The 21483-nt window shown below is 45.7% G+C and overlaps 1 protein-coding gene and 1 long non-coding RNA gene across 6 annotated transcripts in view; one reads left to right on the top strand and one right to left on the bottom strand.

Annotated features, from left to right (window-relative positions):
- The window catches only part of SERPINB6 (serpin family B member 6), a 36916-nt gene extending 31654 nt beyond the window's left edge, over window positions 1–5262 (top strand). For all 3 annotated transcript variants that reach the window (XM_059179116.1, XM_059179117.1, XM_059179118.1), the window contains exons 5-7: window positions 1123–1265; window positions 4392–4547; window positions 4729–5262. In XM_059179116.1, coding sequence (XP_059035099.1) covers window positions 1123–1265; window positions 4392–4547; window positions 4729–5133 — 704 coding nt within the window. In that variant the 3' untranslated portion in view covers window positions 5134–5262. The remainder of the gene's footprint in view (window positions 1–1122; window positions 1266–4391; window positions 4548–4728) is intronic.
- Window positions 1264–20229, bottom strand: LOC131834458 (uncharacterized). 3 transcript variants are annotated; one of them, XR_009354884.1, is made up of 5 exons: window positions 20032–20229; window positions 13371–15407; window positions 10638–10784; window positions 1647–9491; window positions 1264–1482 (listed from the first exon to the last, which is right to left on the bottom strand). It is a non-coding gene; the product is annotated as an uncharacterized LOC131834458 (long non-coding RNA). The 3 variants fall into 3 exon arrangements; XR_009354885.1 differs by lacking the exon at window positions 1264–1482 and having other exon boundaries at window positions 9262–9491; window positions 15329–15407; XR_009354886.1 differs by lacking the exons at window positions 1264–1482; window positions 10638–10784 and having other exon boundaries at window positions 9262–9491.
- Window positions 20230–21483: the final 1254 nt, after the last annotated feature.

Raw genomic sequence — 21483 nt, 5'->3', positions numbered from 1 at the left:
AGCTCTTCCCTGGTCTCATTGGTGTGTCTGTGATATCCCTCAATCTTCAGTACTCCTCTTCTAGAACAATCCATATGATTGTCATTGTTGTTAATATAGACCTTCTTTTCATAAATACTGTAAAGAAAAAGAGCCAGGCTTCATGCCATCTGCCTGCCCTGTGTTGCCCATGCCATGTGGACTGCCACGCATCCTGGTAGGACCCTCGCTCGAGGCTTCCCCCTCCTGCGGCTCTTCAGTGACACTGCCCTGGACATGCATACCGCCGCTCGCCTTTCTGACTGTCCCTTACGTGCCTGCCTTTGATCATAGGCGCCAGGCATTCCTTTCTGTCTCACTTGCTGGGAATTCATCCCACACGGACTCCTTTGTCCATTTTATGTTTTGTTCAAGTGATGGTATTTTTCTTATCAGGGCTTTTTAAGTTTTTGTTGCAGCTGTTGTTTTATGGAGCAGAATCCCCTTACATGGCTATATTTGGGGGACAGCAAACTTTTTTTATTGTGTATTTCACAAGGAGATTGCCCAATTTAAATATTGTCCCAGGTGCATGCATCGGGAAACTTTTTTTTTTTTTTTTAATTTAAATTCCTGCTAGTTAACGTACAGTGTAAGGTTAGTTTCAGGAGTATAACGTAGTGATTCAGCCCTTCTGTACATTCTTCAGTGCTCATCAAGATAAGTGCCCTGTTAATCCCCATCACCTATTTCAACCCATCACCTGCCCAGATCCCCTCTGGTAATGGTCAGTTTGCTCTTAATCATTAAGAGTCTTTTTCTTGGTTTGTCTCTCCCTCTCTTTTTTTCCCCCTTACTCCTTTGTTTTGTCTCTTAAATTCCACACATGCATGGGATCATGTGGTATTTGTCTTTCTTTAACCATCTTGCAATTCTTTTCGTTTACTGATTTTTTATTTTTTTTTAAAGATTTTATTTATTTATTTGACAGAGAAAGATCACAAGTAGGCAGAGAGAGTGAAGCAGGCTCTCCGCTGAGCGGAGAGCCTGATGCGGGACTCGATCCCAGGACCCCGAGATCATGACCTGAGCTGAAGGCAGTGGTTTAACCCACTGAGCCACCCAGGCGCCCCTGTTTACTGATTTTTTAATTCTTCTTTTCAGGTCAGATTACAGAGTTGCTGTCTCCGGGTTCAGTGGATCCAATGACGAATCTGATTCTTGTGAATGCCATCTATTTCAAAGGAAACTGGGATAATCAGTTTAACAAAACACAGACCATGGAAAGACCATTTAAAGTCAGCAAGGTGAATATTTTGGAATAACAAAGATTCTTGGAGACAGTCCCTGTGTTCACACTGGTTTTAAAAACATGCAGGAATGCTCACCTCACAAGCTAACTTGTGCCCTGTCCATCCTCAGGCAGTTGGGCAGCCGGGCTCACCAGCGTGCCTTGTCCTTCTCCTTTGCTGTGTCATCAAAGGTAGCTGCATACTCATAGGCTACGGTTGCCAGGTGTTCTGTCTATAATCATAAATCCCATGTCAGTTGTCAGGCCTAAGGTCTTCCTTGGCTTTCTAGAACTTTTGAGATAAAGTTTGAACTCCAAAATATGGTATATGAGGCTCTTTGTGGACCCAGATCCTACCCATTTATCCCCATTTCTCTATCTTCATTCCCATCAGTACCTTCCAGCAGCATCTGGAAGCCTTCCCTGGCCATCCTCCCAGTGGGGATTTCTGTATCCTTCCTCTCAGCAGCTGCAGCGCCCCCTGCTGGTACCCGTGGCGGCATTGCGGTGGTTGAAGGGCCAAGGCTGTCTCACTGGTGCTGGGCATGTAGTTGTGCTCAGTGAACTCTGAACAAATGACTGATCTGCAGCCTTCTTTTGATAATAAGGAGAACAAACACTAATTTTTGTTTTAAAAACAAGCAAAACAAAAGGACACGTATATAGAATAGACAGCAAGTTGAGCTGTCTCCAGCTTCAAAGATGTTATTTGCTGGTGGCCTTTTACCTTTTCTGTCACTGAATCTAGTATATTCTTTCTTTTTTACTTATCTTTAATTGTAGAGATTTTTGCACATACATCTAAGTAGACCGAATAGATTAGTTACATCCCATTCCTGATCATTGACCAGGAGTTGGATCTTCTAAGCAGACAGGAGCCTCAACTTTCAGTTTCTCAAGAAACATATTTTCCTTTGAGCTTTATTCTGAAATGAATTGCCCTATTTTCACCTGGGGAAATGATTTCTCTCCTTGAAATTCATCTTTAATAAGATGTATGTTTGGACTTGATTCGTGGAAAGTTCATCTCCCCTAGGAGAGGCCTGTGGGCGAGCTGAGAGTGGGGCCGCTGGGAACCAGCTCCCCGTCTTCCTGCTCTGCCATGCCTAGCGTGCGACCCTCATCTGCGGTCATGGTCATGGCAGCCACCATCCATGGGGAAGGGAGGGAGAGCATGAAGGGCGAGAGCAAAAGTCCTCTCCTTTGGGGCTCTGACGTCTTATTCAGAGTGAGAAACCTCACTTCTGTGTCTCATAGCCCCAATTACTTACGTACGGCCTCTGCTGGCTGCAGGGAGGTGAGGACGTCTAGCTTGCTTCCTCATCTCTCCAGTAGAGAAAGGCAGGAGCACAGCAGGTGTTGAGCCCACCAGCTTGTCAGGCTGGGGGTTGTGCCTGCAAGTAAACAGATTTTGAGTTCCTGTAGATTCTTAAAATTCCTTTGTTTCTAAGTAAGATGAAGCTTCTCTCCATAATTGTATACTTCACGAATCATTCAGTTACTGAGGTTAGATCCTTTCATATTGTGAGACTGGGGGCTTTGGGTCCTGGATGGGTAGAAGGAGAAACTGCCTCAGACAGGGGTCAGCAAACTGCAGCCCGAGGCCAAAGCCAGTCTACCATTTTTTTTTTTAATAAATTTTAATGCAACATAGCCATACTTACTTATGTGTTTCATGCTGCAACTATAGAGTTGAGTAGTTGGGACAGAAACTGTATGGTCCATAGAGTTGAAAATATATACTATCTGGCCTGTTAGAGAAAAAGGGTGCTGATGGCTGGCCCTGGAGGTGAATGGGATGCTGAGGAATGAGGGCGCAGGCATGGCTCCGGCCAGTTCAGGCGTGCATGGGCAAGGCACAGGAGCAAAGCCGAAACCAAAGTTTCTTGATTGTGACATAGAGTCATGTGCTGCCAAGAGACCCGGGGACTGCAGCCTGGGGCTTGGCCAGTTCACAGCACTGTGGATCTCATACTTGCACGCAAGTTGGAAGTTGGGGGGGGCTGCTGGCTAGGATGCAGTCACTGCCCCGGGTCTTTCTTACTGCCTGGCTCAGGGTGCATTGGTGACGAGTGCACTGTTCTCCTGGTAGGATGTGTTCGTTTTGCCTGGTCCTGTAGTTGTCAATCCATTTGTTCAACCCGTGCTGGCTGGGGGCCAGGCACTGTGCCTGGTCCCATCACAGTGCGCGCAAAACTGGTGACGCTTTCTCTCATGAAGCTGCTGTTTTCCTGGGGGCGAGAGAGTGGGCTTGCCTGGGAAAATAGGACTGTATGGGACCCCGGTAGTAATTCCGAGACAGACACAGGGGAAGGATCCAACCTGGGGCTGGGGATACGGTTTCAGGGTGCAGCCCTTACTGAGCAAAGACCAGAATAACCCAAGGGTGCATGCCATCCAGGTTCTGGGGTCAGTGGAACCATCCAGGGGCCCCTGTGACTGTAGCAGACAGGCAAAGGGAGATAGGAGCAGAGAGCGTGGGGGATGAGCTCTTGTCATGTCACAGATTGCTTTAAGGGCTTCAGCTTTTTTACTCCCTTGGAGTAGAGGAGAACCACAGAAAGGTGCTCAACCCAAGAGTGATTTGATCTCATTTGTGATAATATTTTAAAAGCAGAGCTGATACGACTTGCTAATGAGTCCATTGTGGGGTGAAAGACAGGAGTCAGGAATACTCCAGAGTGTTTGACGGTGGGGTGAGTGGCATTGCTGTCACCTGAGATGGGGAACATGGTGGGTGGAGCAGACCTGGAAGGGCCTGTGAGGAGCCCAGTGTGACATATGACATTGGAGGTTCCTTCACTGTCCAAATGCAGTTGCCAAGTAAGCACGACACACAGGAACGTAACTGTCTGGAGTGCAGGGGAGGAGTCCCGGCTACAAGTACACGTTTGGTATTTCTGTTTAAAGTCACAAGGTTGAGATAACCGAGAGACAAGCAGTGTAAGGACTGAGTTCTAAATACCCCAGTGTTTGGAGGCTGAGGCAATGGAGATGGGCCGGCAGAAGAGGGGGCCGAGGTAGTGTTCCAGAAGCCAGCCGAGGAAGTGTTTATAGAAGTCCCACTGGCTGATTCTGTCCATTTGACCCATGTGTCCACTGGGTCTGGTTTCAACTTAATGTTTACCTGTTTCCTTTATAGAATGAGGAGAAACCTGTACAGATGATGTTTAAAAAATCTACCTTTCAAATGACCTATATAGGAGAAATATTCACCAAAATTCTGGTGCTCCCCTATGTGGGCAAAGAGCTGAACATGATCATCATGCTTCCAGATGAAAACATGGATCTGAGGACGGTAAGGAGCACTGGGCAGTCCTGGCGCTTGCCAGGAGGGGCTGTGGGGGCTGCCTCTGAAGGTCGCGTGACGTCCCGTTCCTGTCACCTCGTCGTGCACTGCCCAGAGCGTTCACAGCCCAGCACATGGTTCCCTGGGGGCAGCAGGGTTCTAGATCTGAACATCTTCAACTCTCTTCTAGGTGGAGAAAGAACTCACTTATGAGAAATTCGCAGAGTGGACGAGGCCAGACATGCTGGACGAAGAAGAGGTGGAAGTTTTCCTCCCTAGATTTAAACTGGCGGAGGATTACGACATGAAGAATGTCCTTTGCTCTCTGGGCATAACTGATGCCTTTGAGCCGGCCAAGGCAGATTTCTCTGGGATGTCTTCCGGGAAAGACCTGTATCTGTCCAGGGTGGTGCACAAGGCCTTCGTGGAGGTGAACGAGGAAGGCACGGAGGCCGCAGCAGCCACCGCGGCCATCATGTTGTTGCGGTGTGCGAGAATCGTGCCCCGGTTCTGTGCCGACCACCCCTTCCTCTTCTTCATCCAGCACAGCAAGACCAACAGCATCCTGTTCTGTGGCCGCTTCTCCTCCCCGTAAGGACATGTCAGCCCCAAATGGTGTCCTCTTTCTTTCTCCTGCTGGCCTGCTTTTCCTGACTCTTCACAATGTGCCTACAATGCAAAGTGACCTTGGGTGACAGTCCAAAAATAAAAGGCTCGATTTGGGGATGCTGTGTCCTGGACTCCTGTATGTGTCTGTGTTCACGTCTCAAATGTTTCTGAGGACTGGAAACTGCCATTCAGGCAGTCCTGTGCTCTCATTGGCAGGGCCAGCGCCAGCCACTTAGCCAGTCCCGCTGCTTAGAGCGGTGTGGTCCCCTCCACCCTCACACCTGCCAGGACCCCAGGTCCTCACTTTGGGCAGAATGTGGCTCTCCTGCAGGAACAGGAGGACTCATGGTGCCTCTCTCTTCTCTGGTCTGTGGCACATTAGTGAGAGGCCAGGGTGACACAGTTTATGGGGTGCCGGGGGAGCAGGTCTTGGAGACCCCTGCAGAGAGCTCTAGCCCCACACATGCGGCAAGCACTCCAGAAGCCAGCACAGAGCTGGGAGAGCGTTAGCTCAGACCAGTGAGAAACAGGTCCCCTTGCCCAGCCCTGTGGCTTTTTCTAGCGCAGCCCACAGTCATAGGGATCTGTGGTCACACATGCATTTAGATGGACAACATCCAGTTTCTCTGAACTCCTGAAGTGGTGACCAGGGGCCAGAAATGATTAGAGAGATTCTCTTCATGGTGGTGTCATCTAAAACAACTTCCTGAGCTGTAAATACTGATTTTTTTGTTGTTGTTGTTCTACTGCAAGTATTAGAGAAAAGGTGGCTAAGGTTTCTGTGGCCACTTGTGTTACTTGCTAGAAACGTGATCACTGTGCTCAGCGACTGTCGAGTCTACTGATGTGTGAGGTTCAGTGGGGAGACCTGTGCTGTGTTTTGGGGACAGCTGCAAGGACTTCATCCATGAACTGTGTGGATGCGATCAGAACCTAACTGATGGGATTCGTATTTCCTTTCCGTTGCTGGTCCACTTTCCCCATCGTGCCCAAGCCGTGGGGAGAGGCTGGGACTGAAGAAGTGATACGATGAGTAGCTTGAGAAGAGGAAAGAGGGCTCGAAGGGGTTGCTGGTCGGCGGACTGCTGGTTAGGTGGCTGGCATCCCCCTCCCTGTTGTCAGCATTGTCCACTCTGCTGTATGTCATGTAGCATAATAGTCGCCAAGTGTCCAGGTTTCAAGGTGTCTGTCTGCCCTTTCTCTGGAGAACTATCAGATAACATCAATAGTAAATCATAACAGAGAACACCAGTGCTCTTATCTGTTGGAGACCTATCACACAGAACTTAACCATGTCAGAAGTCATAGGGCATGTAGAAGACACACACTTGCTGCTCTCAGAGCTCTCCCAGAATGCCTTCACTTAGCTGTCAAGTTGCCTTTGAAGGGTCACTCAACATACAATTTTAGTAAAAGGCACAGTCGCCTGAATAATGCTTCCATGTCTCTTATGAGATTGTACCAGAAGACATTTCTCTTCTGTCATGTGGTGCTTCTTGTAAGGATCTACAACCTAAAATACCCCAGGGTTTAATTCTAGGAAAGTGTTGGTCTCACCCACTCGTAAATGTTTACTGAACACCTGCTTTGCACTGCGGTGTTTTACCCAGGTGGTTTTACTTGGATCCTCAGCAGTGAATAAACCAGGAGGGATCTGAGGCCCCAAAGGTTAAATAACTTGAACAAGTTCTTGCAACCAGCCAAGGAAAGAACCCAGGTCTGAGGTCAGTATTAATACCTCCAAACCTCGCCTTCTGTGGTGCTGCGTGGAAACCAAGGTTCCCAACAGGACAGTGATCAGCAAAGCAGCCCAGGAGGGCAGGAACTGTCCCAGCCTCTCACAGGAAGTCTCATTTCTCTGCTTCTATTTTCTCATCTGCAAAAGTGGGGCTGGGACAGTTCCAGCCCCGAGAACACATGAAACTGGACCTGAACCAGGGCCATGGGTGTGGAGCTAGGGCTGGGTGCCACAGCAGGCTCCAGGAATCCCCTGGGACAGCAGCACTCCAGGAGGGGCAGAGCGACACTGGGGAGCCCACGTCTCCCACCCTCGATTCTGCTGCAGTCCTCAGAGGGGCCTTGAGGCTACGGCATTACTGAGGGTGGAGGCGGCAGACGCCGGAGACAGGCCCCTGAATCCTACCGACCGTATCATCCTGAGCCATAATCCACCTTCCACTGGGTCCTGGTGAGTAGAAGAGCTCCAAGTGATCTACACTCTAACATGTTGAAAATAGGCTCTAGCATTGTAGGTGGGTTTTACTTATTATTTGGAGATATATCTAGTAATTTAAAAATTTTCTACAATGAATGTGTTTTCTTATATAATTAGGAAAATATTATATGGTGGAATTGTGTTTGTATGGTACGTGGGGTCTGTTCTTTCCTTTTTAAAAAGTATAGTCATCATGCTGCAATTATACCCCCCAAAATTAAATTTTTTGAAAAATTCTTAAGATTTAAAAAAATTTATTAGGGAGAGAGAGAATCCTGAAGCCGACTCTGCACTAATCATAGAGCTGACTAGTGGCTCAATCCCAGGACGTGGAGATCATGAACCGAGTAAACCAAGAATCTGGGGTTCAACTGACTGAGCCACCCAGGTACCCCAAGATTTATTTCTTATACCTGGAACTTTGACCATCTTTATGCATTTCACTCACCCCTGCTCCATCCGCCACCTCTGGCAACCACTAATCTCTTCTTGTATCTATGAATTTGGGGTTTCCCCCCTTTTGTTTTAGATTCTCTACATAAGTGAGATCATAGAATATTTGTCTTTCTCTGTCTGACTTACTTCATTAGCATAGTGCCCTCAAGGTCCTTCCATGTTGTCACAAATGGCTGGATTTCCTTCTTTTTCGTGGCTGAATAATATTCCTGTGTGTGTGTGTGTGTGTGTGTGTGTGTGTGTGTGTGTGTGTGACATTTGCTTTATCCATTTAGCCATCAGAGGGTACTTAGGTTGTTTCCATGTCTTGGCTATTGTAAATAACACTGCAATGAGCACAGTGGTGCAGATATCTTTTTGAGAGACTGATTTCATTTACCTTGGATATGTGTCCAGAAGTGGAATTACTGGATGATATGGTTTCACCAATTTACAATCCCTCTGAGTGCACAGGGATTCCCTTTTCTTTACCTTCTTGCCAACACTTGGGATTTCTTATTTTTTTTGAAAGAAGCCATTCTAACAGTTATGAGTTGATATCTCCTTGTGGTTTTGATCTGCATTTCCCTGATGAATAGTGAGGCTGAGCATCTTTTCATGTACCTGTTGGACATCTGGATGTCTTCTTTGGAGATATGTCTGCTTAGTTCCTCTGCCCATTTTTTTTTAAAGATTTTATTTATTTATTTGACAGAGAGAGATCACAAGCAGGCAGAGAGAGAGAGAGAGGAGGAAGCAGGCTCCCTGCTGAGCAGAGAGCCCGATGCGGGACTCGATCCCAGGACCCTGAGATCATGACCTGAGCCGAAGGCAGCGGCTTAACCCACTGAGCCACCCAGGCGCCCCCTCTGCCCATTTTTTAAATTGGATTGTTTGCTATTTAGTTGTATGAGCTCTTTATATTTATATAAATCTGTATCAGATGTATAATATGCACATATTTTCCCCCATTTAATAGATTACCCTCTCATACCTTTTCATACTATTCCATAGGAAACCCATTTTTGGTGATGATTTCCTTTACCATCATGGTATGGAAATCTTTTAGTTTGAAGTAGTCCCACTTGTTTGTTCTTGTTTTTGTTGCCCTTGCTTTTGGTGTCAAATCCAAAAAAAAAGTCATTGTCAAGACAAGTGTCAAGGAATTCATCCTGTATATTTTCTCCTAGGAGTTTTATGGTTTCATACCTTACATTGCAGCTAATTTAAAAATATTCTTTTTTAGAGGCACTTGGTGGCTCACTCAGTTAAGCGTACAGATGTTGGTTTCAGCTCAGGTGATGATCTCAGGGTCCTGGAATCCAGCCCTGAGTTGGGCTCTACACTCAGGGGATAGTAGGCTTGAAGATTCTCTCCCTCCCTCCCTCTTCTTCTGCCCCTCCCCCTGTTTCCTCAAGCACTCTCTCTCTCTTCCTCTAAATAAATAAATATTTCTTTTCAAAATCTTTTTTAGAAGTAACATTTCCTTTTCCTCCCCCATTCTTACAGGAAACAGATCAACATGCAGCTGGAATCAGAGTAGAGAACAATTAACACGTTTTTTCTGGAAATATAGAATTATTTTTTTAGTACATAAAGCATTTGTAACACTGATACACATCTCTATAACATGAAATATCAAAGTGTATGCTTTATATACTTGCTAGGTATGTGGTGTATCCAAACTGCGACACCTGAAAAGGAAAGAGATCATGAAAAGAATTGATTGTTTTATTTTTAGAAATTGATTTACTGACTGCCAACTTGGCTTTTATTAAAGTGGACATAAAAATAATTCTTGTCAAAATGGTCTCTAAAAATATATTTTTTCAAAAGATTAAATATAACATATAAATTAAGGCAAAATTTAAAAAATATATTATCTAAATGTTTATTTTTTTTACTTATTTTTTTAAGAGACTTCATTTTTAAGTAATCTCTATACCTAACATTGGGCTCAAACTCATAACCCCAAGATCAAGAGTCACACACTCCACCAACCATGCCAGTCAGGCATCCCTGATTATTTAAATGTTTTTTAAAAAACCAGACAGGGCACCTGAGTGGCTCCGTGCATTGAAGCCTCTGTCTTCAGCTTGGGTCATGATCCCAGGGTCCTGTCTGGTCGGGTCTCTGCTCAGTGAAGAGCCTGCTTCCTCCTCTCTCTCTCTCTGCCTGCCTCTCTGCCTACTTGTGACCTCTGTCTGTCAAATAAATAAATAAATAAATATTTTTAAAAATTAAAAAAAAACCAGAATAACTATCCTTGCTACCTATTAATATATTTTAAATTGCTTCTTAGCTTCAATCTGCTGAAATATCACTGGTATTTATCTCTAAATTTTTTTTTCATTATGATCTTATTAAAATGTTTAATGATTTTTCATTCATTGTATTATTCACAAATTTGAAATTATAGTCATCACCACTTGGCTCCTGACTGTTGACCAGCACTCGTGGCTTCTTAGGCCCGTGGCCTCTGCAGCCATCCAGAGTCCCTCTCAGAAGAGCTCACAGTTGGTTTAATGCTCTCTTATTATTGTCTTGAACCTCAAAGTTTTGACCAAAATGTCCTTCGTTTTCATTTTGCACCGGATCCTTCAAATTATGTAGCCAGAGCTGCTGTAGACTATGGCTTTTTTTTTTTTTTTAATTGAGCAAACTCTCATTTTTTGACATGAGTTTACCTAGGTAAGCTCAGAACAAATTCTGAAAAATAAAGATCTTTTCAGTTTTATTTTTTTCATATTACCTAGGTAAGCTCAGAACAAATTCTGAAAAATAAAGATCTTTTCAGTTTTATTTTTTTCATATTAAAATTGATAAAGGAAGTTTTCAACCTTTCATACTTGTGGGCCCCGCTCTGGGCTCCCAGGGAAACTATACGTTAACTTTTGCCAGGATCAGAATGACTTAGCACACTTCAAAGCATGGGCTCCATTTCGGCTCATAGCACACAATGTCCATCTGCTTTGTCAGCAAATAACCTAGAAGAAACATTTCAAACTAAAGGTAAGAGTGAAAATCTCCCAAAGTTCCCACACCTAAAAGCATGCAACCTTGCCCATACTAAAACTGTAAGATAAAGTTTGTTATTTTCTGGAATGTCTTATGTCCTGATGATTTGTAACTCTTGATATAACAACAACAAAAAACCCATGTATAATTCTGGATTACACAATCCTTCAGAGGAGCACTTTCTTCTTTGTGAAGACTGATAACCCTGGGCAGCTGTTCTCACTTGAGCGCGAATAAAACTTTCTTCTTTCTCTTGTTTAAGAAATTTTAAAAGATTTGCTCATTTTTGCATCAACAAAATGTATAAATATTTCAGTGAGAATATTTCCATAACTACTGTCTTTTTGCCTCCACACATAATGTGTTTCTTTTCCAATTACTTGTATAGGACAAAACTTATCAAATGATTTATCTACGTAACTTTTTTTTTTTTTTTTTTAGTTTTTCTCCAAATTTATATGCTGCAAATTTTTTGACCTCTGTTTCATCAGATTCTGATATGGAGTATAAATTTATCCAGTTAAAAATAGGAACTGTGGGGCGCCTGGGTGGCTCAGTTGGTTAAGCAGCTGCCTTCAGCTCGGGTCATGATCCCAGCGTCCTGGGATCGAGTCCCGCATCGGGCTCCTTGCTTGGCGGGGAGCCTGCTTCTCCCTCTGCCTCTGCCTGCCATTCTGTCAGCCTGTGCTTGCTTTCTCTCCCTCTCTCTCTGACAAATAAATAAATAAAAATCTTTAAAAAAAAAATAGGAACTGTATCTAAAGATTTTTCCCACCAGGCAAGATATTCCAAAATTTAATCGTAGAATTTCAGAATGAAATCCTGCGTGCTATCGAGCTCATATTATATGCTCCCATGTTTTTGTAGGTACAACTTTGAGATATCTCCCTGTTTGCAAATTATGGGGTCGACCATCAAAATTTAAATTTAAATACTCCACTCTTTGAATATTTTGACCAAACATCTGTTCAGAGTACTGTTCATTTCACCTCTGGGAGACACAACTCCCACAAGCTGAAACTTGATTCTAGCCAGGAATTAAAGGAAAACCTTTTTTTCTTTTAAAGAGGTTAAGGGTTTTTTAGGTTTTTTTTTTTTTTTAAAGATTTTATTTTTATTTATTTGACACAGAGAGAGAGATCACAAGTAGGCAGAGAGGCAGGCAGAGAGAGAAAGGGAGCTGAGCAGAGAGCCCAATGTGGGACTCAATCCCAGGCCCCTGAGATCATGACCTGAGCCGAAGGCAGAGGCCTAACCCACTGAGCCACCCAGGCGCCCCATTAAACGAAAACCTTAAATAGCTTTTTTATTTGAAGCCTTGAAGAAACTGGCTTTGGCAATATGTAATTTTTCTTCTGCTAATGGAGCCAACACATTCAAATATGGCTTTGTTTTTTGGAAATGACAGAAGCTCATTTAGAATAACAATCAGTTGATCAAATGAAAAGTCAGTTGATGAAGTCACATATGTATGTACCCCCTGCAGCAGGACTCATTAGATCTCGTAGATCTGTGGGAGGAATCTTCCTAAAATAACTACTACTTCCTAGGGGCACCTGGGTAACTCAGTTGGTTGTGTTAGACTCTTGATTTTGGCTCAGGTCATGGTCTCAGGGTTGTGAGATTGAACCCTGAATCAGGCTCTATGCTCAGCAGAGAGTCTGCTTGAGATTCTCTCTCTCCTTCCCCCCTCCCCCCTTCTCACTTTCTATTTCTCTCTATCCCAAATAAACAAATAAATAAATCTTTTAAAAAAATTAACTTCTACCCTTCGAAGGAAATGCTGGTATTTTCTTATAGATAACATCTTTGGGTCTTCACATGATTAGAGATCACACTACAATACCCACTATAGTAGAGGGTAAACACAATTTTGTGCACATGACACACACTATTTCTTGAGATAGGAAAACTCAATACTTAATTTTCGATCCCACTGCTTGCCGAAACAATTTACTGCAAAATAAAGAAGTGTCACCACACAATAAGCAAATGTCTGTAGATTTTCATTCCATAATGAATGTTAAAATCACTGTTTCCCAAGAGTTTAGAACTTTTTTCCCCCTATGATTTTTTTCCCCCTTGGATTTTTTTATAATACAGCATAACCGGACTGGTCAGCCTCTATTTTCCTGGACATATTGTACATATGTCTGAACTATAAGTTTCCATATTTCCAATTGCCCTTGCCAGATGGTGGCTTCTCATACGCCTTGCAGGAACCACGGCACAACCGAGTGGCAGTTGAAGTATGAAATACTTCTCCCACCCACACTAGGGACCAGAAGAACTTACCTGTCCCTAGCTGCTGTGACCGTGCACAGCACCTTGCCAACAGATATACTGTGGCTCTATCAGTAAGTTAGTTCCTCATACAGGCACATCTTGGAGATACTGAGGTTTTGGTTCCAGACTACCATAATAATGCAAACATTGCAATAAAGCAAATCAAATGAATTTTTAAATTTCCCTGAGCATATAAAAGTTATGCATACACTATACTGTAGTCTATGAAGTATGCAGTAAGAGCATTGTATCTAAAAAAAAATACATACTTTAATTTAAACATTCTTTATTGCTAAGGCTGCTAACCATGATCTGAGCTTTGAGTGAATAATCTTTTTGCTGGTGGAGGGTCTTGCCTTCTTCTTGATGGCAGGTGACGGGTCAGGGTGGTGGGTGCTGGGGACCGGGATGCCTGCAGCTGTAGTACCTTAAGATAACAATGAAATTGGCTGCATTGGTTGACTTCCTTTCATGAGCAAGTTCTCTGTAGCACCTGATGCCGTTTGATAGCATTTTACCCAAGGAGGACGTCTTTCAAAATTGGAGTTCATCCTCTCAAACCCTGTCACTGCCTTATCAACTAAGGCATGTCACATTCTAAGCCCTCTGTTGTCATCTCATCAGTCTTCACTGGCATCTTCATCTCAAGAAACCATGGTCTTTGCTCCTCTGTAAGAAGCAGCTCTTCATTTAAGTTGGATCCCGAGATGGTCCCAGTGCAGCCGCATCTTCAGGCTCCCCTTCTGATTCTACTTCTCTTGCTGTTTCCCCACATCCGCAGTTTCCTTCCTCCACCAGAGTTCTGAGATCCTCAATGTCATCCATGAGGGTGGGAATTGGTTTCTTTCAAACTTCTGTTCATGTTGATATTTTGATCTCTTCCCTTGAATCAGGAATGTTCTGAAGGATGTGTAGAATGGTGAATCCATTCCAGAAGGTTTTCAGTTGACTTTGTCCAGATGCATCAGAGGAATACTGTCTCTGGCAGCTCTAGGCTTATGAAATCTATTTCTTTCTTGACCTAAAAGTTGAAATGACTTCTTGATCTATAGGCTTCAGAACGGATGTTAGGTTAGCAGGTGTGAAAACAACATTCATCAATTTGTACCTCTCCATCAGAGCTCTTGGGTGGCCAGGCGCATTGTCGATAAGCAGGAATATTTTGAAAGGAGTCATTTATTTTGGAGCACTAAGTCTCAAGAGTGAGCTTTAAATATTCAGTAAACCATGTTCTCAACAGATATGCTGTCATCCCGGCTTTGTAGTTCCATTTACAGAGCACAGGCAGAGCATAATTCTTAAAGGCCCTGGGACTTCTGGACTGGCAAATGGGCACTGGCTTCAACTTCAAGCCACCAGCTGCCTTAGCCCCTAACAAGAGAGTCAGCCAATCCTTTGAAGCCTTGAAGGCTGGCATCGACTTCTCCTCTCTGGCTGTGAAAGTCCTAGATGGCCTCTTCTTCCAGTTGGAGCCTGGTAGGTTCCCCTACATCAAAAATATGCTGTTTAGGGCCACCACCTTCGTCAGCGACCCTAGCCAGATCTTCTGGATGGTTTGCTGCAGCTTCTCCATCGGCACTGGCTGCTTCACCTTGCTCTCTGAGTGATGAGATGGCTTCTTACCTGAAAGCTCACGAACCAACCTCCGCAGTTTCAGACCTTCCTCTGCAGCTTCCTCACCTCCCTCAGCCTTCCCAGCATTGAAGAGAGTGAGGGCCTTGGTCTGGCACAGGCTTTGGCTGAAGGGGATGTTGTGGCTGGTTTCGTCTTCTGTCCAGGCCACTCAGACTTTCTCCACACCAGCAATCGGGCTCTTTCACATTCTTATCATTCATGCATTCACTGCAGTAGCACGTTAAATTTCCTTCAAGAATTTCTCCTTTGCTTTCACAACTCAGCTGTTCGCCACAAGAGGCCCGTCTTGGCTTTCTGCATGTTCTCCTCAGTTAAGCTTAATCATGTCTAGCTTTCAGTTTAAAGTGAGAGATGTGTAACTCTTTTTTTCACTTGAATGGTGATTCCTCGGCCTATCTTGACTACTGTTGTGTCTTGGGGAATAGGAAAGTGTGAGAAGAGGGAGAGAGATGGAGTGAAGCCAGACATACACAATTATTAAGTTCTCCTCTCACTCGGGCATGGTTTGTGGTGGCCCCAGACAACATCAAGGATCACTAGGCCTAGATCATCGTCACACATATGACAAAATTTGAAATATTATGAGAATTACCAAAATGTGACGCAGAGACACGAAGTGAGCAAATTCTGTTGGAGACTTACTTGAGGCCGGGCTGCCACAGAACTTCATTCTGTAAGAAAAACAAAAACAAAACCAAAAAAGCCCAAAGATCAAAAACCACATCATCTGCAAAGCTCAGTAAAGCAAAGTTGCTAAAACAAAACACCATAAAATGAGGTCTTCCTGAGTGATGTGCGTGGAAAGGGAGGGCCTGGAAAGGGTCGGGAAAACAGGAACAGACTCATCAGTTGCCTTTCAGATTTCACCCCATTTTACAGTGAGCGGTGAGAGCTCTATGCATGGCTATGTCAGTTATCAACTTACTTTCTCTGGACTCTAACTCCAATCTTCACTGACACCCTAAAACCCCAGCTGGTGCAATGTTGGGATTCGTCAGCAGGGGGCTCTAGAGAGACATTCGAGGAGTTGCCTGTAAGAGGGCACTGACTTCCCTCCCAGAAGTCACAGGTCCTCCTGTGGTTCTCAGCTGCAGGGTTGAGAGCAGCCCATCCCTTCCATCTCCATCTGCACTCCCCTGCTTTCCCTCGGGGCAGTGGCCCTTCTGTGGTCACAAAGGCTGCAGCTTCAGCCAACTGTACCCTTACTGGCGGTTTTGCTTCTACAGACCAGCTCTACCCACCAGCAGGAGCAGCTGGCTTCTCTGGGCCAGCTCTGACCCAGGCTGGCTTCATGTGTTCGTGGCAGTCACCCCCCTTCAAGGAGGTCTGAATCTCAGCAGTTCCCCCAGGTCCTTGGTCCTTTCATTGTCTTTCATTGTCCCCTTTCCTCAGCCCTGAGGTAGCAGCTGGCCCTTTGCACCTGCTGCTTCTACTCCCCTGGGAGTCCCATTTCACTCCTTTGCTTATTGAACAATTCTGTAGACTGCCTCCCCCATTCAAAGAACTAAGGTGGTTTTGTCTCTTAAGTGAGCCTTGAATGATGTAACTATGAGTGTCACATAGTGTTGGAAAGACCAAGGCAGAATCTTGATGTACTAAGTGAAGTTCTATCAAACCTCTCCTGGTTTCATGTAGCTATTAGCAAAGATACTTCATTAAAAATGAAAAAGTTGTGACAACTGCCGAACTAAGTGGGACACCAGGAGAGCAGCTATTATTAGGACTATCCCTGACAAATCAGAGTGTGTTAATTATACTACACTATGTTCCATATACTATACTACACCATACTATATGAAGGTTATGTTTCTATTTAATGTCCCACCTGCAAAAGCCCCTCAAAGAGAATGGGCATATTTAGAAGACAAACAGACTGCTCTGATTAATTGTCATGCAACTGAACAATATGGGTTTGAACTGCACGGGTCTATTTTCATGCAATTTTTTCCAATAACTACAGTGCAGTGCTTTACATGTATTTTCCTTATGATTTTCTTAAAACCATTTTCTTTAGCTTGGTTTATTATGAGAATATAGTATACGATACATGTAACAGTCAAAAGATGTGTTAATTGACTACGTTATCAGGGAGGCTTCTGGTCAACAGGAGGCTATCAGTAGTTAAGTTTGGGGGGAGTCATAAGTTATACACAGATTTTTGGTTGTGCAGGAGGGTGTGTGCCCTGAACCCCATGTTGTTCAGGGGCTGACTCTAACGTGTTCTAAAGAATACCCTTAAAATTAAGAGAAAGAAGAACGGGGCGGTAATAAGCCATTGCTGACGATTACCACGTGGTATCATGTCAGAAACACTTCTGTTTCTCTCACAAGTCCCTTGAAATCTGAAACTTGGCAAAAGTCCTGTGATGTTTTTGAAATTGAGGTCCCCTGGGTTATTCACACATTCCCGGAGCATGAGATGGGCTCCACAACCTTTATTTTTACTGGCATGCTTTCACTTGGGTAGTAATTGACACATTTTAATATGAGCATGTTTTGCATTCTCTGCATGACCAGGTGATAACTGAGTACTTTGAATTTAGGATCGTGTTGATACGACCCTGTACCAGCTGCATGGTGGCAGGGGAGTGAAACAGGACAGAAGCAGGTCTTCTGTAAATCATTATTTAACTCTGTCGACTCGCCAAATAACACCCAAGAAGGTTTTATATCAGTGTGAATGGAGGGAAGTGGCGGGAAAACTGGAGAGAAGAGAACACACGCGTTAGTGTGGAGGGGCGCACTGAACTCAGCAGAAGTGGCAAAAAAAGCGCGGAGGATCATTTTCTAGTTGAAATGTCAGTTTCATTCCAGCGAAGCAGCATCACAGATTACGAACAAGAAGGCTGCGTCTCCACGTCTCTGTGTGGTCTGGCTGCTCTCAGGAAGTGAAAACCCCATTCTGTAAGTATTCACACAACCACACCTTAACACTTTGCTACACACATTCACCATCATTCATCTCCTTCCTCACAGGATGTGTGGGATCCTCTTTGATACTGTCCTGTGACAAGACCACCACTACAGAGTATGGCAGAAAGAGCCAAGAGAAGGAGGTCTATGGACCACAGTGTGGTTTCTTCCACAAACTGTCCGTGGGACCCACAGTGAACCAAAAACCGTCGCCTCGTTCCCTCTCTTCCCCAGGAAAACACGAGGAGCAGTCCGTGTTCTAGGGGTTTTCTAGCTCTGATGGGTCATGCTGCTAGCTTGGCTCTCCTGGGATGAATCAACAGCCTTTCCCCCACACCTTCTAGAAACCATGAAAACCTTCAGAGCATATCATGGCCAGAGTGGGAGATGAGGTTGGGGAATTACGAGAGGAGTCCAGCCTGAGAGGGAGCTGGGCGTGTGTCCTTCCTGGGGTCTCTGAAGTCCGGAGCCAAGGCAGTCAGAAAAACCACGCCAAGGAGTGGGGGACTTGGGAAACCACGGAGACTGCAGCTACCAGTTAAAGAGGTGTGAGAAATGAGGTTGGGGTTAAGAAGGCAGAAAGTGAGACTGAGAATAGTGTCTGAGACTCTGAATCATGGACTGGAAACTTCTCTTCAGGCAACAGCACCTCACTGGTGAGTGTGACCTCTGTAGTCCCCTGTCTCCACCACATGACGCTCTTCCTCATCTCTCACCTTGGCTGGGTTTGCCTAACCTCATGTCTCACTGCTCGTGGTAGCAGCCTCCCACAATATACTCGTGATAAGGTACCAGAGGTGTTTTTCTGAAACACAGAAATGGCTGTGCTTTTTGTCACTCCAGAACTTTTGGTGATTTCCCACAATTCAAAAAAAAAAAAACAAAAAAACAAAAAAACAACTCAGTCTCATGGGTAAGCTAACGTGTCACCTATGACTGGGCCACAGTACCAAGATATTTGGTCAAACACCAGTCTAAATACTGCTGTGAAGGTATTTTTTAAATATGAGATTAACATTTAAATCAGCAGACTTTGATTACATGCCGTATTGGTGGGCCTCATCTCATCAGTTTCCCTTAAGAGAGGGTAACTGAGGTGCCCTGAGAAAGAGGGAATTCTGCCTCCAGATGGCTGCAGCATCGGCTCCTCCCTGGTCTCCAGCCTGCCCACCTGCCCTGCAGATTTTGGACCTGACATCCTCCATAATCACATGCAGAAGGACTGAGAATCAGATAACTCTCCCGCAGTGGTCCGTGGTACTCAACCATTGCCCCACTCTGGAATCCATCCCACTGCCTGGGTTCCCACTCAAGCAATTCTCACTTAATTGGTCTGGGGCTCAAAATGGCCATGGGATTTTTTGGAAACAGAAGAGGGCGACAACTTGGAGAGATCTGGGAAAGCTTCCTGGTGGAGGCACTCTTTGAGCTGTATTTTGATAGAGAAGCTAGGGTGCCAGGTGCCCCAGGGGTACATGTAGAGGATGTACCCCTGGGGCGCCTGTACACATGCAGGATATGGAGGGACTACGAACAGTTTACCACAGCTCAGAAGGAATAACTAAAACTTTAAAAGTCTCACACTCTTTGGCAGCTTGAACTTGATCTTTAGGATAAGAGGATGTTATGAAGGATTTTCAACTCAGCTGCAACGTGATCAGATTTGGAATGATTATTAGGGCTTCAGTGTGGCGATCAGGTTGGCATGGGTCCGATGAAGGAGAGAAGTGTGGTTACTTGGTTCTTAACATGGGGGCGGCTGGGCATATGTATGAGATGTGAATAACATGACTCCCATAGCGTACAGGGGAGTAAAGCTAGAGGAGAGACGGCAGTGGAGCCACTAGGTCCTGGGGAAGAAGGAGGGGCTCTGATTTCCTCGAAACAGAAGGGGCAGAGAGGTGGGAGGTCAAGGAAGGAGAGTTGAGCTGGCCACTCTTCCACGTGCCCGAATAAAAAGGCACACGTGTTTCCAACAAGACCTTCCAGGTGTGGGAGCTGAAACGTTCCCCCAGAGCTCCAGGTAAGCTGGGGGAAAGGAAGGGAGGGAGAGCCCAGGCAGGGCACCTGCAGACAGAGAGGGAGGGAGGAGGGTGGCTGCGGGAGGGAGGGAAAGAGGAGAGCCTCGCAGGGGCAGGGGCCAGGGGCAGGGTCCGCCCGCGTGCCCCGCAGCGTCATGGGGGTGGGGGTGTCATATGAGGGCCCCTCCCCACCCCCACTCCGGCCTGGAGCTGGAGTTGTGGCCTCCAAGGCCCAGGGTCAGAACCCCGGAGGCCTGTGCACCTTTCCTCGGGCACGTGGCCCACGGGCAGGGCTGGGTGGTAGTGACACTGCACAGGATTTGTGGCCTTGAGAGTGGGGCCTGGAGCCACCCTGACCTACCTTTGGCAAATCCGGTCGGCATATCCTCCATATCTGCCAGCCACTTACTGGTGACCTTGTGTTCTTGCTTTTACCCTGATTACACAAAACAAAACAAAACAGTTTAACCTTATCTCCTTCATCAGTCACTTCTTCCCAGCTTGAAAAAAACAAAGCTTCTTCACCAGGCTGCCCTTCTTGTCACATGGCAGGAACTCCCTTAACTCACTCATCCCCGGGGGTTAAGGCCTCCCACACGGAAGCAGCCACCCTCAGGGCTCTTCTGTTCTCCTCCCATTTCCCAAGCTGGAGTCACAGGCTCCCAGGCACCTCCTCCTCCTCCCTCCTCTTACTACTTCCAAATACTGGAAAGTCTCCAGACCTCGTTGAATTTCTTTCCCTTGTGTCTCCACTACACCTTCTCAGAAATTTCATCCACTCACACGGAACCTCCTGCAATAGAGAAGCTAAGGGATCCTAACTCTAGAATCACTGCTAGCTCTGAGTCTCCTACCTGTACGCGCAGCAGCCCTTGGCTGGCCTTGGAGATCGGTTCAGATGGGAGGTCCCACAGACCTCCCGAGGAATGTTATCAGCTTCCCTGTTCTGAACTGGCTTCTTCAAGCCGCTGTCCCTGGGGTCCTTTGTTTGCCCTAAGTGTGCTACAAACTCAGACTAATCCTTGACTTCTCCTGCTCCCTAAGCCTAAGGGACCAGTCACGTGGCCCAGCAATTCTATCTCCGGCATGTCCGACAAAGACGTTTCCTCTGCATCCCAGCGGCTGGTTAGTCTGCGGCTGTGGCCCCTGCCATAGGCTTTCCACTGGCTCTAACCAGCCCATGGGGGGCCACGTTGTTTTTCTAAGACTCCAAAGTACTCACACTCCACATTTGTTTAAAACCATGCCTGACTTTCCCAACCAAGTTCAGACCCGTCAGCCTGCTGTGAGGGAGCTGTGGTCACCGAGCTCATGGGCCACAGGCCAGCTGTGCAGTCAGGTAGTTCTTCTCCCGTGGGGACTAGGCTTCAGGTGAGGAGCACAGCTTGCATTTTCATCCCCAGAGCATGTAAGGAAAGTTCTCCGTAAATGCTCTCTGAATAAACTCACTTATGGCAGTGTGGCTCCCTGGGTTGCAAGGCTCCCGGGAGGCTCCTACATACTGGGAAGCAGAAGACTTGCTTTTGAGATTCTGTCCCTCTTTCTGCCACATCTGAGGACAGTAATTTGCCCCAGGCCTTATGTGCTCACCTGTAAAGGGACACGTGGTTTGATGCTAATTAATTGCAATGATTGGAAATCAGACCCCCCCCCCCATGCAGGATACATGACCCTGGGGTACATGGCCCTGGTGCCCACTGTGTTGTTCATGTGATATTGAAATGAAAGCATTTTTAGATTTTTGCTGGTAGGTCCATATCCATGTTGTTTATTTATCTGAGAGAGAGTGAGCGCCCATGGAGGGGTGCAGAGG

Source organism: Mustela lutreola, chromosome 6 (assembly GCF_030435805.1).
Source record: "Mustela lutreola isolate mMusLut2 chromosome 6, mMusLut2.pri, whole genome shotgun sequence".
NCBI lineage: Eukaryota > Metazoa > Chordata > Mammalia > Carnivora > Mustelidae > Mustela > Mustela lutreola.
Note: the sequence above shows the minus strand (reverse complement) of the source record. Positions and strands in the feature narration are given on the sequence as shown.